Source organism: Dryas octopetala, chromosome 6 (genome assembly GCF_963921425.1).
Source record: "Dryas octopetala chromosome 6, drDryOcto1.1, whole genome shotgun sequence".
NCBI lineage: Eukaryota > Viridiplantae > Streptophyta > Magnoliopsida > Rosales > Rosaceae > Dryas > Dryas octopetala.
The window spans coordinates 21,389,403-21,403,746 of record NC_141371.1 but is presented as its reverse complement, the minus strand read 5'-3'; the positions used below and the strand labels follow the sequence as shown (position 1 = coordinate 21,403,746).

Genomic DNA, 14,344 nt, shown 5'->3' with positions numbered 1-14,344 from the left:
AAATTATGTAAAAATACTTTTTTATTTTTTTAAATCATTTTTTCCCTTATTCAAGGTAAAAAAAAAAAAAAAAGCCAGCAAAAAAATTGACAAGAGGTGCCACATTAGCACACAAAACAAATTTTGGGTGGCATTTATTAAAAAATTGTTGTTGGGGGGTATTTGTGCATACCCTCAAGAATATGAATGGTATTCGTCCAAAAAAGCATAATTACTCCTCGGCCCTAGTTAACTGAAAAAAAACTAGAAGCACTCTTCACCTTAAAACGCAATTAGACATTTAGACCCTAACAATTTTAGGCGCGATCATCTCTCTCCCTCTCTGTCAATTGGTCCTGAAAAAAATGCGAAGCAAAAAAGAGACCAAAGCGTCATAAACAATCATCATCAGGTAGGTTCATTGCTCTCTACGCTCCTACAAAGTCATTTCTCTTCTCTTCTTTTCTTTCATGGCTCTGTTTGGTTTCCTAGAACATAACGAAAAATAAGAAAGAACTTCAATCGTAAGTTCGTAACGCTGGACCTGGTTAAAAAGGTGAAGAGGCCCAAGTTTAGTAGTTACTTGAATGGGGGTTAAGTGGGTTTTATTTGTGTTATGGAAACTTGAACTAGTAAACCTTTTTGCTTTTTTTTTTTTTTTATTAAAAGATTTATTTTAGTTAACCAACGAGCAGTGGTTTGAATACTTGTATTAGGATACTTAGTTTGAGTGTAATTGATTTCGCATAAGACAGTTTAGCAATTAAAACTTCTGAGTTGCTTGATTCCGCTTTGTAGTGCGAGGAGGTATTTCTGTTTTTAAATAAATGCCCTGTTTGTTTGGTCGCTGAGAAGTTGTGGGAAACGAAGAGAAAATGAAATGTAAAAAAATGATCAATTTTAGTGATATGTAATTAAATATTAGTGATATTGGAATTGGACCAATTTATTCCTTTGTTTAAACTTATTTTCCTTCATGTTTTCGGTAGAAAAACACCAAAAACAAAAATGAGTTGAAAGTCATGAGTTTATTCTTTTTCCTCCGTTTTGTCAAAATTAAACAGTGCTTAGACGTAGATAAGAATGAAACTGGTTTTGAGGAAGCAGACCTGCGTATGCATTGATATACATTTAGACTTATGCACTTCATTCATCCTAATGTGCTTGATTTTTTGTGTGTTTTTTTTCGGCATGTATGTGTGTGACGCTTGTGTATCCTTTGCGCAGGTAAAGACGACACAATGAAAGCTCTACCCGATTCAAATAGCGGAAGCCACTTAGAGTCATTAACCGGCAATGGTCAGTTCTGTCATCAAAGCTATCGTTGGTTAAACTGTGGTCTGCTTGCTAGGAATAAAAAATTATGTCATTGGTTTGTAGTGAACCCTTAATTGTGCTTTCAGGAACTCTTGCTGACATATCACAGGAGGCTGTGGGCAAACTTCTGAGATGTGCCAATAAAACTGGTACAAAGAAATTTGGGAATAGTCTGTATCCATGTGACTCAATTAGAATGGTTTGTCCCATTTATTTTTGTGTCCCATATATATTTGTGAAAATCAACTAAATACGTTGTAATTTGGAAGGTTTGTCTCTATATTGTTTATATCATTTTCAGCCAGAGAGTGGGCCAAAAAGTGTCAAACAAGATTCAAGAGTTGGATGGAATACTTTGGAGACTGAGGGTTGTAGTGGAGATGCAACGGGAAAGGTCTCTAGGGAAGAGAAAGTTGGCGGGGAAAGCTTTCAGTTCACTTCTTTGGACAATAGGGAAGAACTGGATGACTCAGATTGGGAAGATGGCCCAGTTCCTATTTTAAATTCTGCAGTCAGTCATGAAGTGACTATTGAATTAAATGAGACACCGGATTCTAGAAGAAGGAAACCTATTCGTCGGGCTTCTGCTGAAGATAAGGTGAATTAAGGATATTCAGTTAGCATCTGACATGGAATTTTTCTCATGATAACACTTTTAGTCATGCTCAAAGGTTTTGAAGTTCTCTGGTTTTCTTGCAGGAACTGGCTGAGCTTGTTCATAAGGTTCATTTACTCTGTTTTCTTTCACGGGGAAGATTGATTGATAGATCTTGTGATGATGCTCTTATTCAGGTTGTTTCTGGTAAATTGTTATGATTGAAATTTGAAATGGTCATGATAAATTTGCATGATGATATTTACATGCCAATTTTATGAAAAAAAAAAAAAGATATATGCACCACTAAAATTAAATAGCTTGTGATGATGCTTTTCTGCAGGTTGTTTCTTGTAAATTATGATAATTGTTGTCATTGTCAACATGATGAACCAAGCATCTCAAACGCCCATTGTTACATGCATTCTTATTTGTCATTTTACCATAACATTAAATATAACGTCGGGACCTTTTTGTGGTTTTCCGTTCTTTAAAGCTTTCTAAATTTTTGTGCTGTCAGCTCATTTTCTTGTGAGATTTTTTGAGTGTGTTAGTGTTACTGAAGGGCAATAATATAGTAGTTATCGCTTACCTCATCAAAGTCTTGCTTTCTAGAGCTTGAAAATACTTGTTTTCTTCCACTTTTGGCGTTTGGGGAAAATGAGGTACTTATTATATTTTATTCTTCTTTTTCTCTTTCTGCTTGAGAAAAGTGAAGGGAGTATTTCTTTTAAATAATTTTTGTGTTACAAAAAAAGAAACTATGCTACTTCTTCCTGAGAAAATTCGATTACTGTGGCAGGCTGCTTTACTTTCTCTTCTTCCAATGCCCTTGCTGAATATATCAAAGGTTTCAAAACTTACTGCAAAGGATTTGCATCCCATAGTCTTTTGGGTATGGTTTTATTTATACTTTTTATTCTTACATTTACATGCTAGCTTTGCTTGTAGATTAATGGCATTACTTGCTCTATCTTGTTTGATGTTTTCTATAAAATATTCAGTTTCAAAAGAACTTCCGTGTTAGAAGTACAAGTGTGAGGAGATCTTTTCATTCGGCTCTGGCCTTTGCCCTTGAAACTCGTGAAGGGACTCAAGAAGAGGTCAGTTATTTCTAATATCATTTCACTAAAGAGTTTGATGTAAACTGGTACTTATGAACTACTGGAGTCTATGATAAAAAACTTGCTCTATATTTATTGCTTATTTTTTATTAATTTAACAGTTACATTGTTTCCATAAATTAATTAAAACTCTGACCATGTCATTTTGGTTGCAGATTGCTGCATTGTCTGTGGCACTCTTTAGAGCTTTAAATCTGACAACCCGGTATGATATTTATTGTAGAAAAACTGATAATAATGTATGATCCTTGCGGATAATCTGTGCTTTTGAATATAATTATATTCTGTCTGAATTTGAAGTGTACATAGTAGGTTTTTGCCTGTTGTTTTTTTTTGGAGGAAAAAAAAGAAAAATTCATTCCTGTTGAAGACATTACGCATGATGCATGCTTCTCCAGTTTTTCCTCATTTAAAATTGGACTACAAAAAATCCCCTAAGATTTCTAAGAATATCGCTGACTGTTCTGTTGTTTGCTGAAATGAGAATGGTCTTTCTTTAAGAATGACAAGTCAGCATCACTTACATTTCAAGAAGCTCATAACTTTAGTGATGCACAATATCCTTGTACCTATCATTTGGTCATAACATTTGCTAAATGTTATGGCAAATTTGATTTTTCAAATGTAATTTGTTGCATAGAAGATGACAGAGAAAAACATTGTTTCTTATTAAGAATGTTTAATAACACTCCAATCCTGTTTTGATTTGAAGTATCATTTCAAATTTTAGTGAAATGAAGACAGAGTTCTTTTGTTTCCAGTGTTCATTTTGATTTTAATAAACAGTTGGGTGGTAGTTATTTATGATGATTTTTGACCCAAAAAAAAAAAGGTGATTTCATTTAGGGCTTAATAAATTTTTAAAAGTGCCTGATATGAGTAAGTAGATTTTCTTATTCAGAATACTTCTGACTTTAGAGAGAGAGAGAGAGAGAGAGAGAGAGAGAGAGAGAGTTTAGAAGGAGATTTCATGGCACCCCAAGCCTTTCAACAGCACTTAATTTTCTTTCCTCAAAATCTGATTTGCCTTACAAGAGATAGTCTCATTTGTAAGCTTCAAATGCTCAATGAAATGCTAAAGACTTGTTAATTCTTACAAAGTTTAAAAAGATTGAGTCTTGCTAGGACCCAATATATTGACTTTATAACTTTTGACATAAACTCTTGGATTAATGTTGATACTCATTTCTGAGGTTTTGGTTGTCCTTGTTGTGAAGACCTTTGGATTTTAATTAATGTGTTGTATTCTTTAAGAAGAAAACTCTTAAGTGATTGGAGCAATGTGATGATCCTTAGTTGTAAGCTTCAAATTGAACCTTCAAATACTCAAAGAAATGCTAAAAGCCTAAAACACTTGTTAACTCGTAGAAAGCTTCAGAAGATTGAGTTTTTGTAGAACCCAATATATTGACTCTTTATAACTTTTGACATAAGCTCTTGGATTAATGTTTATTCTCATTGCTGAGGTTTTGGTTATCCTTGTTGTGACGATCTTTAGATTTTAATTAATGTGTTGTTCATGCTGGATGTTCAATGTCTAATTATTCCATTTTTAGCAGATCTCTTTATTTGTGAATTACTTGATTTTTTACTTGATCTAATCAATTGATTGGTTTTTCCATGGTGTTTCTTGATTAACTTTCTTCTGCCATATTAATATAGATATAATAAATTCACTCTTGGTGAATTCTGTTGGTTTCTTGGCATACATTTGCTTTCAGGTTTGTGTCCATTTTGAATGTTGCCTCCATAAAACCAGATGTTGACAAGACTGAATATTCTATTGAAGATCCAAGCAGATCGAGTAAGGGAATATTCAGTACTTCAACTCCAATGGTGGCTAGACAAAAGGAGGTCTCAGTGTCTCCTGTTAAATCAGTTTCATGTAATGAGATAGACAATGCGTGTGAAACTTCTCAGATGGGTTCATGCAAAAGTAATTTTAACAACACTCAGCCCAAAGGTTCTTGCATTACTTATGAGCTGAATGATAGAATGTCAAATACGTTATCTTGTAAGGCACAGAATGATATCTCTGAAGCATGCATTACCAAGAAATCACAGGGATCAAAGAGAAGAGGAGATCTTGAGTTTGAAATTCAGTTGGAAATGGCTCTTTCTGCCACAGAAGTTCCGACTGTGGATAGAAAAATAGGTTCAGACGTGAAAGACCTGAATAGTAATTTTTCAAATTTCTCTTCTCCAAAACGAATGAAAAGAATTGTTTGCGAAGAATCATCAATCTCCTCCCAGAGTATCTCTACTGCAGTTGGGTCGAGAAAAGTTGGATCTCCTTTGTATTGGGCAGAAGTATACTGCAACGGGGAAAACTTGACAGGTAAGTGGGTGCATATTGATGCTATCAACTCAATTATTGATGGAGAGCAGAAGGTTGAAGCTGTAGCTGCTGCATGCAAAACACCATTGAGATATGTAGTTGCTTTTGCTGGGAATGGGGCTAAAGATGTGACTCGCAGGTTATTTCCATGTCTTTGATTTACCTATTTCCAGCATTTTTAGAATTATGGCACACAGTTACTTTCAGAAAGTCCACTTCAAAGGTTTTCATGTTCTATCATGCTCTGTATCTCTCTCTCTCTTTTTGTCCCTCTCTCCATACATGTTAACACACACAAATATAACATTCATATACATGAGTCTTATAAGGAGGCTACATTTATCAATTTATGGGTTATCTGATCCTTACCTCGTTGATTGGTCATCGTATTATTAATTCAAACCATTTTAATTGAATCTACAATTAGTAAAGATTGTTCTTATCGTGAATTTTAGATCGGCAAATTCCTCAAGGTTACATCAAGAAGCTTCAAGATGGATTGGATTTCCCCAAGGTTTGAAGATTTAAAGACTTTAGTATGCTCGTGTAGGTAGTGTTGACTTATGCGTGAATCTTATGTTAGGACACCCGATTTATAACTGGGAGTGACTTCTTTGGCCTTGAATAGAGTCAGGATGAAAAGTTGAGAGTTAACTTTTCAACACTGCCACGTCAGTAGTCCCAGTCGACTACCTTAGTCCATCATTTGACCGAACCCTTGTTTGTAGGGCAGCCGTTGATCATTGTATGTGGTGTGGACTCCAAACATGTTTGACTCTTAACCCCAGTCGAATCTTGCTTTGTGGAGTTGAGAGCATCTTTGTGGGTGGACTGTGCCTTTGTTAAAATGAATATCAAGCAGCAGTACTAGGGGTGGCAATTTTGACATGACATGATAACATGACTCGAACCCAATGCAAAGTTAGGTGGTTTGGTTTGATCATTGCTTGAAACGAACACACATATGCTAACACGAATAATAAACACGTCGGGTTGGTGTCAAACATGTGTAACACAATTATGACACGATAAACACGTTTAACTAGTATTATATTTCCTGTTATAGGGTTATTTGTTTTTTTTTTTTAATGGTTTTGTTAGTATCATGATTAGGTGGATTTTATTTATAAATGATGCATTACTAGTAGTTTTGGCTTGAAAACAAAGGGAATTAGTTTTAAGTTTTTACTTCACATTATATGGGGGTCAACCAAACACGACATCATTCTAAACGGTTAGGGTTAGTGTTGAGTCATTTGACACGATTAAACGGAAATTAGTTAGTATCATGATTAGGTGGATTTTATTTATAAATGATGCATTAGTGGTAGTTTTGGCTTGAAAATTAGAGGAAATTAGTTTTAAGTTCTTACTTCACATTATATGGGGTCAATTCGAACACGACACCATTCTAAACTGTTTGGGTTAGTGTTGAGTCATTCTAAACGGTTTGGGTTAGTGTTTCGGGTTGATTAATATTTGGCACGAATACAAAATAATACAACACAAACATGACCCACTAATACAAATTGCCACCCCTAAACAGCACACTTGTCTTCCTTTGTTGGACCTTGCGCTCTTATTAAACGATTCAATTGATCTTCTCATTACTTCACTTCATTCCTGTGAGATTTGAGAGAGATTGCAACTCTTCCCTTCTCTTGGTTGAGTTCACTCCACAGAGCAAAAGCTAGAACAATGAGGCGGCAAAAGGATTAGACGTCCCCCCCATGCTACGGTTCCCTGCGGTCCGAACCCGGTGCCGCATTAGGTTAGGGAGCTCGGCGATAATAGCTCCTCCGCATCCCAAAGCGTGCTGCCCTCCTAGGCGCGCAACTTACTCATCTAAATCCACAACATCACCACTGTGAGTTTATTTATAAATCTTTGAATCTTCAGTGACAATCAAACACGATCCACTTAAAGAAGTGTTTAGGATTGTGCCTAGTGTTGTGGATTGTGCTATGAATTCTTTGTGTGAAGTCCTAGGACTTTCAGATGAAACTGTTGTGAAAGTGGCTTGTCGGGAGTTACTGGAAAGTTCAGAAACTAGAAGCTTTGGCAGACCGGTCAGAGCTTTGGCTGACCGGTCGCCCAGCTCCAGAGAGTAATTGGCTTGCCTACCGGTCGCCCAGCTCCAGAGAGTAATTGGCTTTTCCAGGCAGTTTGGCCGACTGGTCGGAGATTTGGCTGACCGGTCGCTGAGGCCAGTGAGGAAGGGAGTCGAGTTTTTTGGGGTAGATTTTGGGTTTCCCAGAAGGGTACGGTTTTGGAAGATAAAGAGGACTTGCGCAAGACTTTCCTAGTGTGGGAATGAGTTTTAAAGGGTTTTCCTTGTGTACAAGGGAATAGAATTAGCTAATAGGTGAATTATCTAATTCTATTAGGTTTAGGAATCCATATTGTAAGTGGTAAGTCTATGCTCTATAAATAGGCTACTACAAGTCTCATAGAAAAAGAATAACTAGAGACTTCAAGGGAAGAAACTCAAAGGGAGACTCGAGTTAGAGACTCAAGGGTGAGTGACTTCAACGGATAGGTGTTTTTCAAGAGGGAGAAACACAAGAGGGCAAATTGTGCAAGGGAGAAGAGAGTAGCTGCGAGTTGGGTAATCTAGGGTTTCAATAAGGTCTTGTAATCTTATTCTATACATAGTGCAGCTGTGATTCTGTAAGGATCACACAGGGACACATGCAAAGTTCGTCGAATCTCGAGAACAAATCTTGGTGTTTTTTATTGCTGCTGTTATTGTGTGTATTTGCTAATTGTCTAATCCTAGAATACATCAATGAAAAAGGTCACGGGGAAGGGTGTTAATTCTTGGAGAGTGGCCGACAACCATGCAAGAAGCCGCGTGGAACAAAGCTCTCAAGAAGGCCAAGAGCTCAATAAAGATCCACCTCACAAGATCCGTGAGGTCTCACATCACAGAGGCGATGATAGCAAAAGAAGCATGGGACAAGTTGGAGAGTGTTTGTATGGGCAAGACGTTGTCCAATAAACTCTTCTTGAAGGATGAGCTCTTTGGACTTCGACTAGAATGTGGAGATGTAGTGGATCATGTATGCAAATTTCAGAATTACATAGCTAATCTCGACAAGGTCGAAGAAGTTTACAAGGATGATGATAAGGCTATCATCTTGCTGAGATCCATGTCATCTTCTTTCAAGCACTTCCGAACAACTTTGATGTTTGGAAAGGAGACTCTAAAGCTTGATGACGTGGTGCAAGCACTTCAGTCATATGCAAAGTTAGATGATTTGACCGAAAACACTCAGTCATCACAAGGCCTTTATGCTAAGGGCAAGGAGAAGAGTCAAGGGAAGGAAAGGAGTGGCAGGTCTAGCAAAAGGGCAAGTCCAATGATTCCGATGAAGAAGGTGGTTGCTTCGAGTGTGGTTCACTAGACCACTGGAAAAGGGATTGCCATATATGGCTGGAGAAGAAGAAGAAAAGGGCTGAAAACTCAAGTTCAAGCAATGTCGTGGTTGACGACGATGGTGAGCTTTTGGCGGTATCTTCAAGTAATTCTACTCCGCATGCTTGGTAGAAGCTTTGGCAGACCGGTCGGAGCTTTGGCTTTGTGGAAAGTTCAGAAACTAGAAGCTTTGGCAGACCGGTTGGAGATTTGGCTGACCGGTCGCCCAGCTCCAGAGAGTAATTGGCCTTTCCAGGCAGTTTGGCCGACTGGTCGGAGATTTGACTGACCGATCGCTCGAGACCAGTGAGGAAAGGAGTCGAGTTTTCTGGGGCAGATTTTGGGTTTCCGAGAAGGGTATGGTTTTGGAAGAAAGGGGCTGAAAACTCAAGTTCAAGCAATGTCGTGGTTGATGACGATGGTGAGCTTTTGGCGGTATCTTCAAGTAATTTTACTCTGCATGCTTGGTAGAAGCTTTGGCAGACCAGTCGGAGCTTTGGCTTTGTGGAAAGTTCAGAAACTAGAAGCTTTGGCAGACCGGTTGGAGCTTTGGCTGACCGGTCGCCCAGCTCCAGAGAGTAATTGGCCTTTCCAGGCAGTTTGGCCGACTGGTCGGAGATTTGGCTGACCGATCGCCCGAGACCAGTGAGGAAGGGAGTCGAGTTTTTTGGGGCAGATTTTGGGTTTCCTAGAAGGGTATGGTTTTGGAAGACAAAGAGGACTTGCACAAGACCTTCCTAGTGTGGGGAGGAGTTCTAAAGGGTTTTTCTTATGTACAAGGGAATAGAATTAGCTAATAGGTGAATTACCTAATTCTATTAGGTTTAGGAATCCATATTGTAAGTGGTAAGCCTATGCTCTATAAATAGGCTACTACAAGTCTTATAGAAAAAGAATAGCTAGAGACTTCAAGGGAAGAAACTCAAAGGGAGACTCGGGCGTCGGGTTAGAGACTCAAGGGTGAGTGACTACAAGGGAGAGGTGTTTTTCAAGAGGGAGAAACACAAGAGGGCTAATTGTGCCAGAGAGAAGAGAGCACCTGCGAGTTGGGCAGTCTAGGGTTTCAATAATTTCTTGTAATCTTATTCTATACATAGTGCAACTGTGATTTTGTAAGGATTACACGGGGACGTAGGCAAAGTTCGCCGAACCTTGAGAACAAATCTTGGTGTTCTTATTGCTTTATTGCTACTGTTATTGTGTGTGTTTGCCAATTGTCTAATCCTAGAATACATCAAAGAAAAAGGTCACGGGGAAGGGTGTTAATTCACTACAGAAACTTCTGTGTATTTTTGGTTGGTAAGGTTTCTTGGTTAACCATTATCCCTATTCAAATTAGTGGATTTACGCAGTCCTAGGAAGCTGGTGGTGGATGTAAGCAACAGGCTGAACCACCTAATATGGCTGTGTTGCTTTGTTTATTTGTATAATTAATTTGTGTTACTAACTAGTTCTAAAGCTTGTTTGGCAGTGCTTATTATTCTGTAATTATGCATGCTTTACTTGCATGAACTGTGATTTAACCTGTGCCTTTTGTGTTCCTGTTGTCATGCACATAATCTGGACTGTTTGGAATGTGCAAGTTTGATACTCAGTCGATTCTAGACTTGAATCCCAATCGATTGTCGTTCACACTTTTAGGGTGAGAAAGAAAAACTTATTCCCACCCACTCTTTGGGTAGCGCTGACACATAAAAAAATAAATAAAATCAGTAAAGACTGCCATCTTCTTAATTGTTTAGATTTGTCAGTTAAGGGAGTTGATATTGCGAGTTACATTTGGATGGCACTGCAAATAAGAATGGTTCTGTACATTTAAGAATCATTTCATCCATCTCTTACAATTGTATAGACAACCCCCCTCCCCCTTTTTTTATCTAAAGTATAGGAGGCTGTTTATTTATTGAATGGTGTATATCATTGCAAATACCCACCAGTTGTGTTTTGCTGAAGTTCTTTATCATTTCATACTAGTGTTTGGTTTTTCGTCTTTTTTATTTATCCGAAGTTGTGACTGAAGTTTCTGTATCGTTTCATACTAGTGTACTTGTATTTCTAGTGTTGGATGCAATGTTGGTGGTGTTTCAACACTTAATTTGTGAAGTTCTGAAAAGAATAGTTTACAACAGTTGTTCTGTTTCCCAGTGTCCATAAGGCCTGATAAGTTCAAATTGTGTTTTAGAGTATGTTGTACTATTACTACTACTTTTTGATCACCCTCAGTTGGTATCAACATGGTCATATCACAGGTACAATCTGAAGTGGTATCAGATAGCATCTCAGCGAGTTAATTCAATTTGGTGGGATGCGGTATTGGCACCATTGAGAGATTTAGAGGTGAAAGCAACCGGAGGCATGGTCCATTTGCAGAAAGAACAGTTTAATTCCTCATTTAAACATGAAAAAGTAAAATCCTTTAACATCTCAGACAGTGCAGACATGGATTATCTTCCAAATAATGTCAACTTCACTGGGAAGTCTAGCCTAGAAAGCTCAGAAGAAACTGGAAAAAGGCTTAATGTAGAATCTCCTTCGAGGAGTTCTGTGATTGCTAGTAGGAACTCTCTTGAGGATATGGAGTTGGAAACTAGGGCATTGACTGAACCTCTTCCAACTAATCAGCAGGTATGGTTGCTTGATATTGTTGTATTGCACCACACTTCAGTTTCGTAGCTGCAACTTTTCATTGTGGAACATTTGAACTTCCATTTGCAGGCCTATAAAAACCATCAACTATATGCTGTTGAGAAATGGCTTACCAAGTATCAGGTACTTCATCCGAAGGGGCCCATTCTGGGTTATTGTTCCGGTCATCCAGTTTACTCTAGGACATGTGTGCAAACACTAAAGACAAGAGAAAGATGGCTGCGGGAGGGGCTGCAAGTTAAAACCAATGTGCATCCTGTGAAGGTCAGATTTGGTTTATAGTATGTGGTTACTTGATGCACTAACTCTATTAGGTTTATTGTTATTCATTGTTGTTTACATACAATTTTTTTCCCAATCCTCCCATTATGTTTCTTCAGGAGTTGAAACGTTCTGTAAAGCTTCAGAAAGTACAGGCTACTGAAGCTGATGATTATGTTGAGGGTAGTTCAAAAGGAACTATCGAACTTTATGGCAAGTGGCAACTCGAACCATTGAAACTGCCTCATGCTGTTGATGGAATAGTGCCCAAGGTAAATCGCTTTTAGTTTTCCATGGATGTTCATTAATATTTGGTGCAGATGGGTTATAACTAAAGTATCATTTTCTTGTTATGTTTTTTTGTCTTTTTCTGCCCTAGAAGTGGTTGTCAGTACTTTGCTTCTCTCTCTCTCTCACTCTCTCTCACTCCCTCCCTCCTTTTTTACTTTTTACACAGTGCCTTATTTTTACAGCAGCTTGAGAATGCATAAGACTAGCTACTTCATTAATGATCAGTTTGGTTGTTCTTCAGTTCTTAATAGAGCTTTATTAGTACTGACAAATACTATATTTGATTTACAGAATGATCATGGTAATGTGGAAGTATGGTCTGAGAAATGCCTTCCGCCAGGGACTGTGCACTTGAGGTTGCCGAGGGTTTTTTCTGTTGCCAAGAGGCTGGAAATTGATTATGCTCCCGCCATGGTTGGTTTCGAATTCAAAAATGGTCAATCATATCCTGTCTTTGATGGTATAGTAGTGTGTGCTGAGTTCAAGGATGCAATAGTGGAGGTAAACTGCATTGCAACTTCTGAATGGAGTGTGGTCCTTGATAAATTTTGAATTTTTTATTATTTATTTTCATTTTTCAAAGTTCCAGAATCATACCTAAATTCAATCTTCCCATAAGGTTTATCAAACAAATATTTTTCATATTTTATAATATGCTCTTCTAAGTTTATATTATGAATCTTCCTTGGGTAAAATCTTATCTAGGTAGCCTGTTTACCCTTTTTATATTTTGTCTATGGAAAATAATTTACAATGGTACAACGTGTTACATTTTGTCACATCCGAAGATAAATGGTTTTTTGTCTGTCAAAGTTTGTGAATTTTCCGAAATTTTTTCTTCATTCAATGTCCAGCTCATTTCACCTGGAGATGTTGACCGAATTTGTTGGCCACTTGTTCTTTAGGCATATGGAGAGGAAGAGGAAAGAAGACAGGCTGCAGAAAAGAAAAGAAATGAGATGCAGTCTATTTCTCGGTGGTATCAGCTTCTATCTTCCATCGTAACTCGGCAAAGGTTAAAAAACCGTTATGGGGATTCCTCCTCATCAATAGCATCGGTTAAGACCGAAAATGTGAATAGTAAATTAGATGTACAGGTTGGTGGTAATCAGAATAATGAGCAATCTCTTGGATGCCAGAAAGGTGATGTACGCAAAGATAGGTTGGATGGTCCATCAGCTGCCATGCCAGAAAACCATGAGCATGTATTCTTGACAGATAACCTGAGTTTTGATGAGGACAACTTGGTGCTGACAAAGAGGTGTCACTGTGGGTTTTCAGTGCAAGTGGAAGAACTGTAGCATTGCCACTGAAATAATATTTTTCACTGACTTGTTTAAGAATTATGAATTGGATCCCTTGCTGTAATTTTGTACTCCTATTGGTGGCAGCTCAAAATGAAGAACGAACTTGTGGTTTTGACGTTTTGAGTGTATCCTTACATTAGTAAGGATGAGTTAGATGTAAAATATAGCGATGTATAGAAAGGTACCACTAGAGAGTGATGTAAAATATCTCTAGGACCTCTCGAGAATTGTGATTGTCAATTCAACTCCCTCCTTTATTCCCTTTCCTATGTCTAACTTTTCTCCGGCCATGGAATCTACCAACCTCCCTCACCAAACAAAAAAATGGTCAATGGCATGAAGGCTGAAAGTTCATGTCTTCGTAGCAGGATTGCTGGTTCTTGTTCCAGCAATGATATCCCATTCAATTTGGCCTCTGCGGTGGAGGTTATGGTGGCTTCCTCTACTCAGCTCAGTTGACCTTGGAGGAAGATGCCTACACGGTCAACAAAGTTCTCAGTCTTCAGAACACATCACACTTTTAACCAACGTTTACATGCTGGTTTTTCCATTTGTGGTCAGATAGATTTGTCAACAAAAAAAGTAAGCTTCTCTTTTTACTACAAGGAGCAACTGCTTGGTTGTCATTGAGATGAAGCTGCACTTTTCGGTTGTTAAAGATATTGCTCATAAGAGATTTGGGAAAATTTTGAAAACTAGTTCAAACTCAAGACCTTTAAATATGTTTAACTCATTTTTCAGAGTTGTAAAAATATGATCATTGCGTAGTGTGCTCAAACGGGGTTCAAGCACTACTTAAGGGGGTTCTAGCACTACTCGATAATTGTATTTTTGCATCCAAAAATAGATCTTTTCTCCAAAATGTCGGTCTTTTCTCCTTGTTGGTACATGAATGTACACCTTACACAAGGTTGTTGAGAAATCCAAATTTGGACAGATTTGTTATTGGAGTAAGTTGTGAATATAACTCAAATTGACCGATCAATGGGTGGAAGGATGTTTTGTCCAAATTTAAAATAAAATTCTACTGTATTCAAACTTACAAGGCATATATAACTTGAGGTATCC

General features: G+C 37.8%; 1 protein-coding gene across 1 annotated transcript; it reads left to right on the top strand.

Moving 5' to 3' along the window:
• The first annotated feature begins 275 nt into the window (after positions 1-275).
• Positions 276-14,009, top strand: RAD4 (DNA repair protein Rad4 family). The gene is made up of 14 exons (XM_086249148.1): positions 276-391; positions 1,207-1,278; positions 1,383-1,495; positions 1,598-1,894; positions 1,996-2,088; positions 2,694-2,786; positions 2,896-2,994; positions 3,171-3,220; positions 4,737-5,492; positions 11,021-11,396; positions 11,487-11,681; positions 11,798-11,950; positions 12,261-12,470; positions 12,875-14,009. The coding sequence occupies exons 2-14, from the start codon at positions 1,221-1,223 to the stop codon at positions 13,268-13,270; spliced, it is 2,889 nt and encodes a 962-aa protein (XP_086105274.1). The 5' UTR covers positions 276-391; positions 1,207-1,220; the 3' UTR covers positions 13,271-14,009.
• The last annotated feature ends 335 nt before the right edge of the window (positions 14,010-14,344 follow it).

Coding starts and splice junctions, on each gene's coding strand:
- RAD4 (XM_086249148.1), top strand. CDS start 1,221: ATGAAAGCTCTACCCGATTCAAATAGCGGAAGCCACTTAGAGTCATTA. Junction 3,221..4,736: donor GCTTTAAATCTGACAACCCG/GTATGATATTTA, acceptor ATTTGCTTTCAG/GTTTGTGTCCATTTTGAATG. Junction 11,951..12,260: donor TTGATGGAATAGTGCCCAAG/GTAAATCGCTTT, acceptor TTTGATTTACAG/AATGATCATGGTAATGTGGA.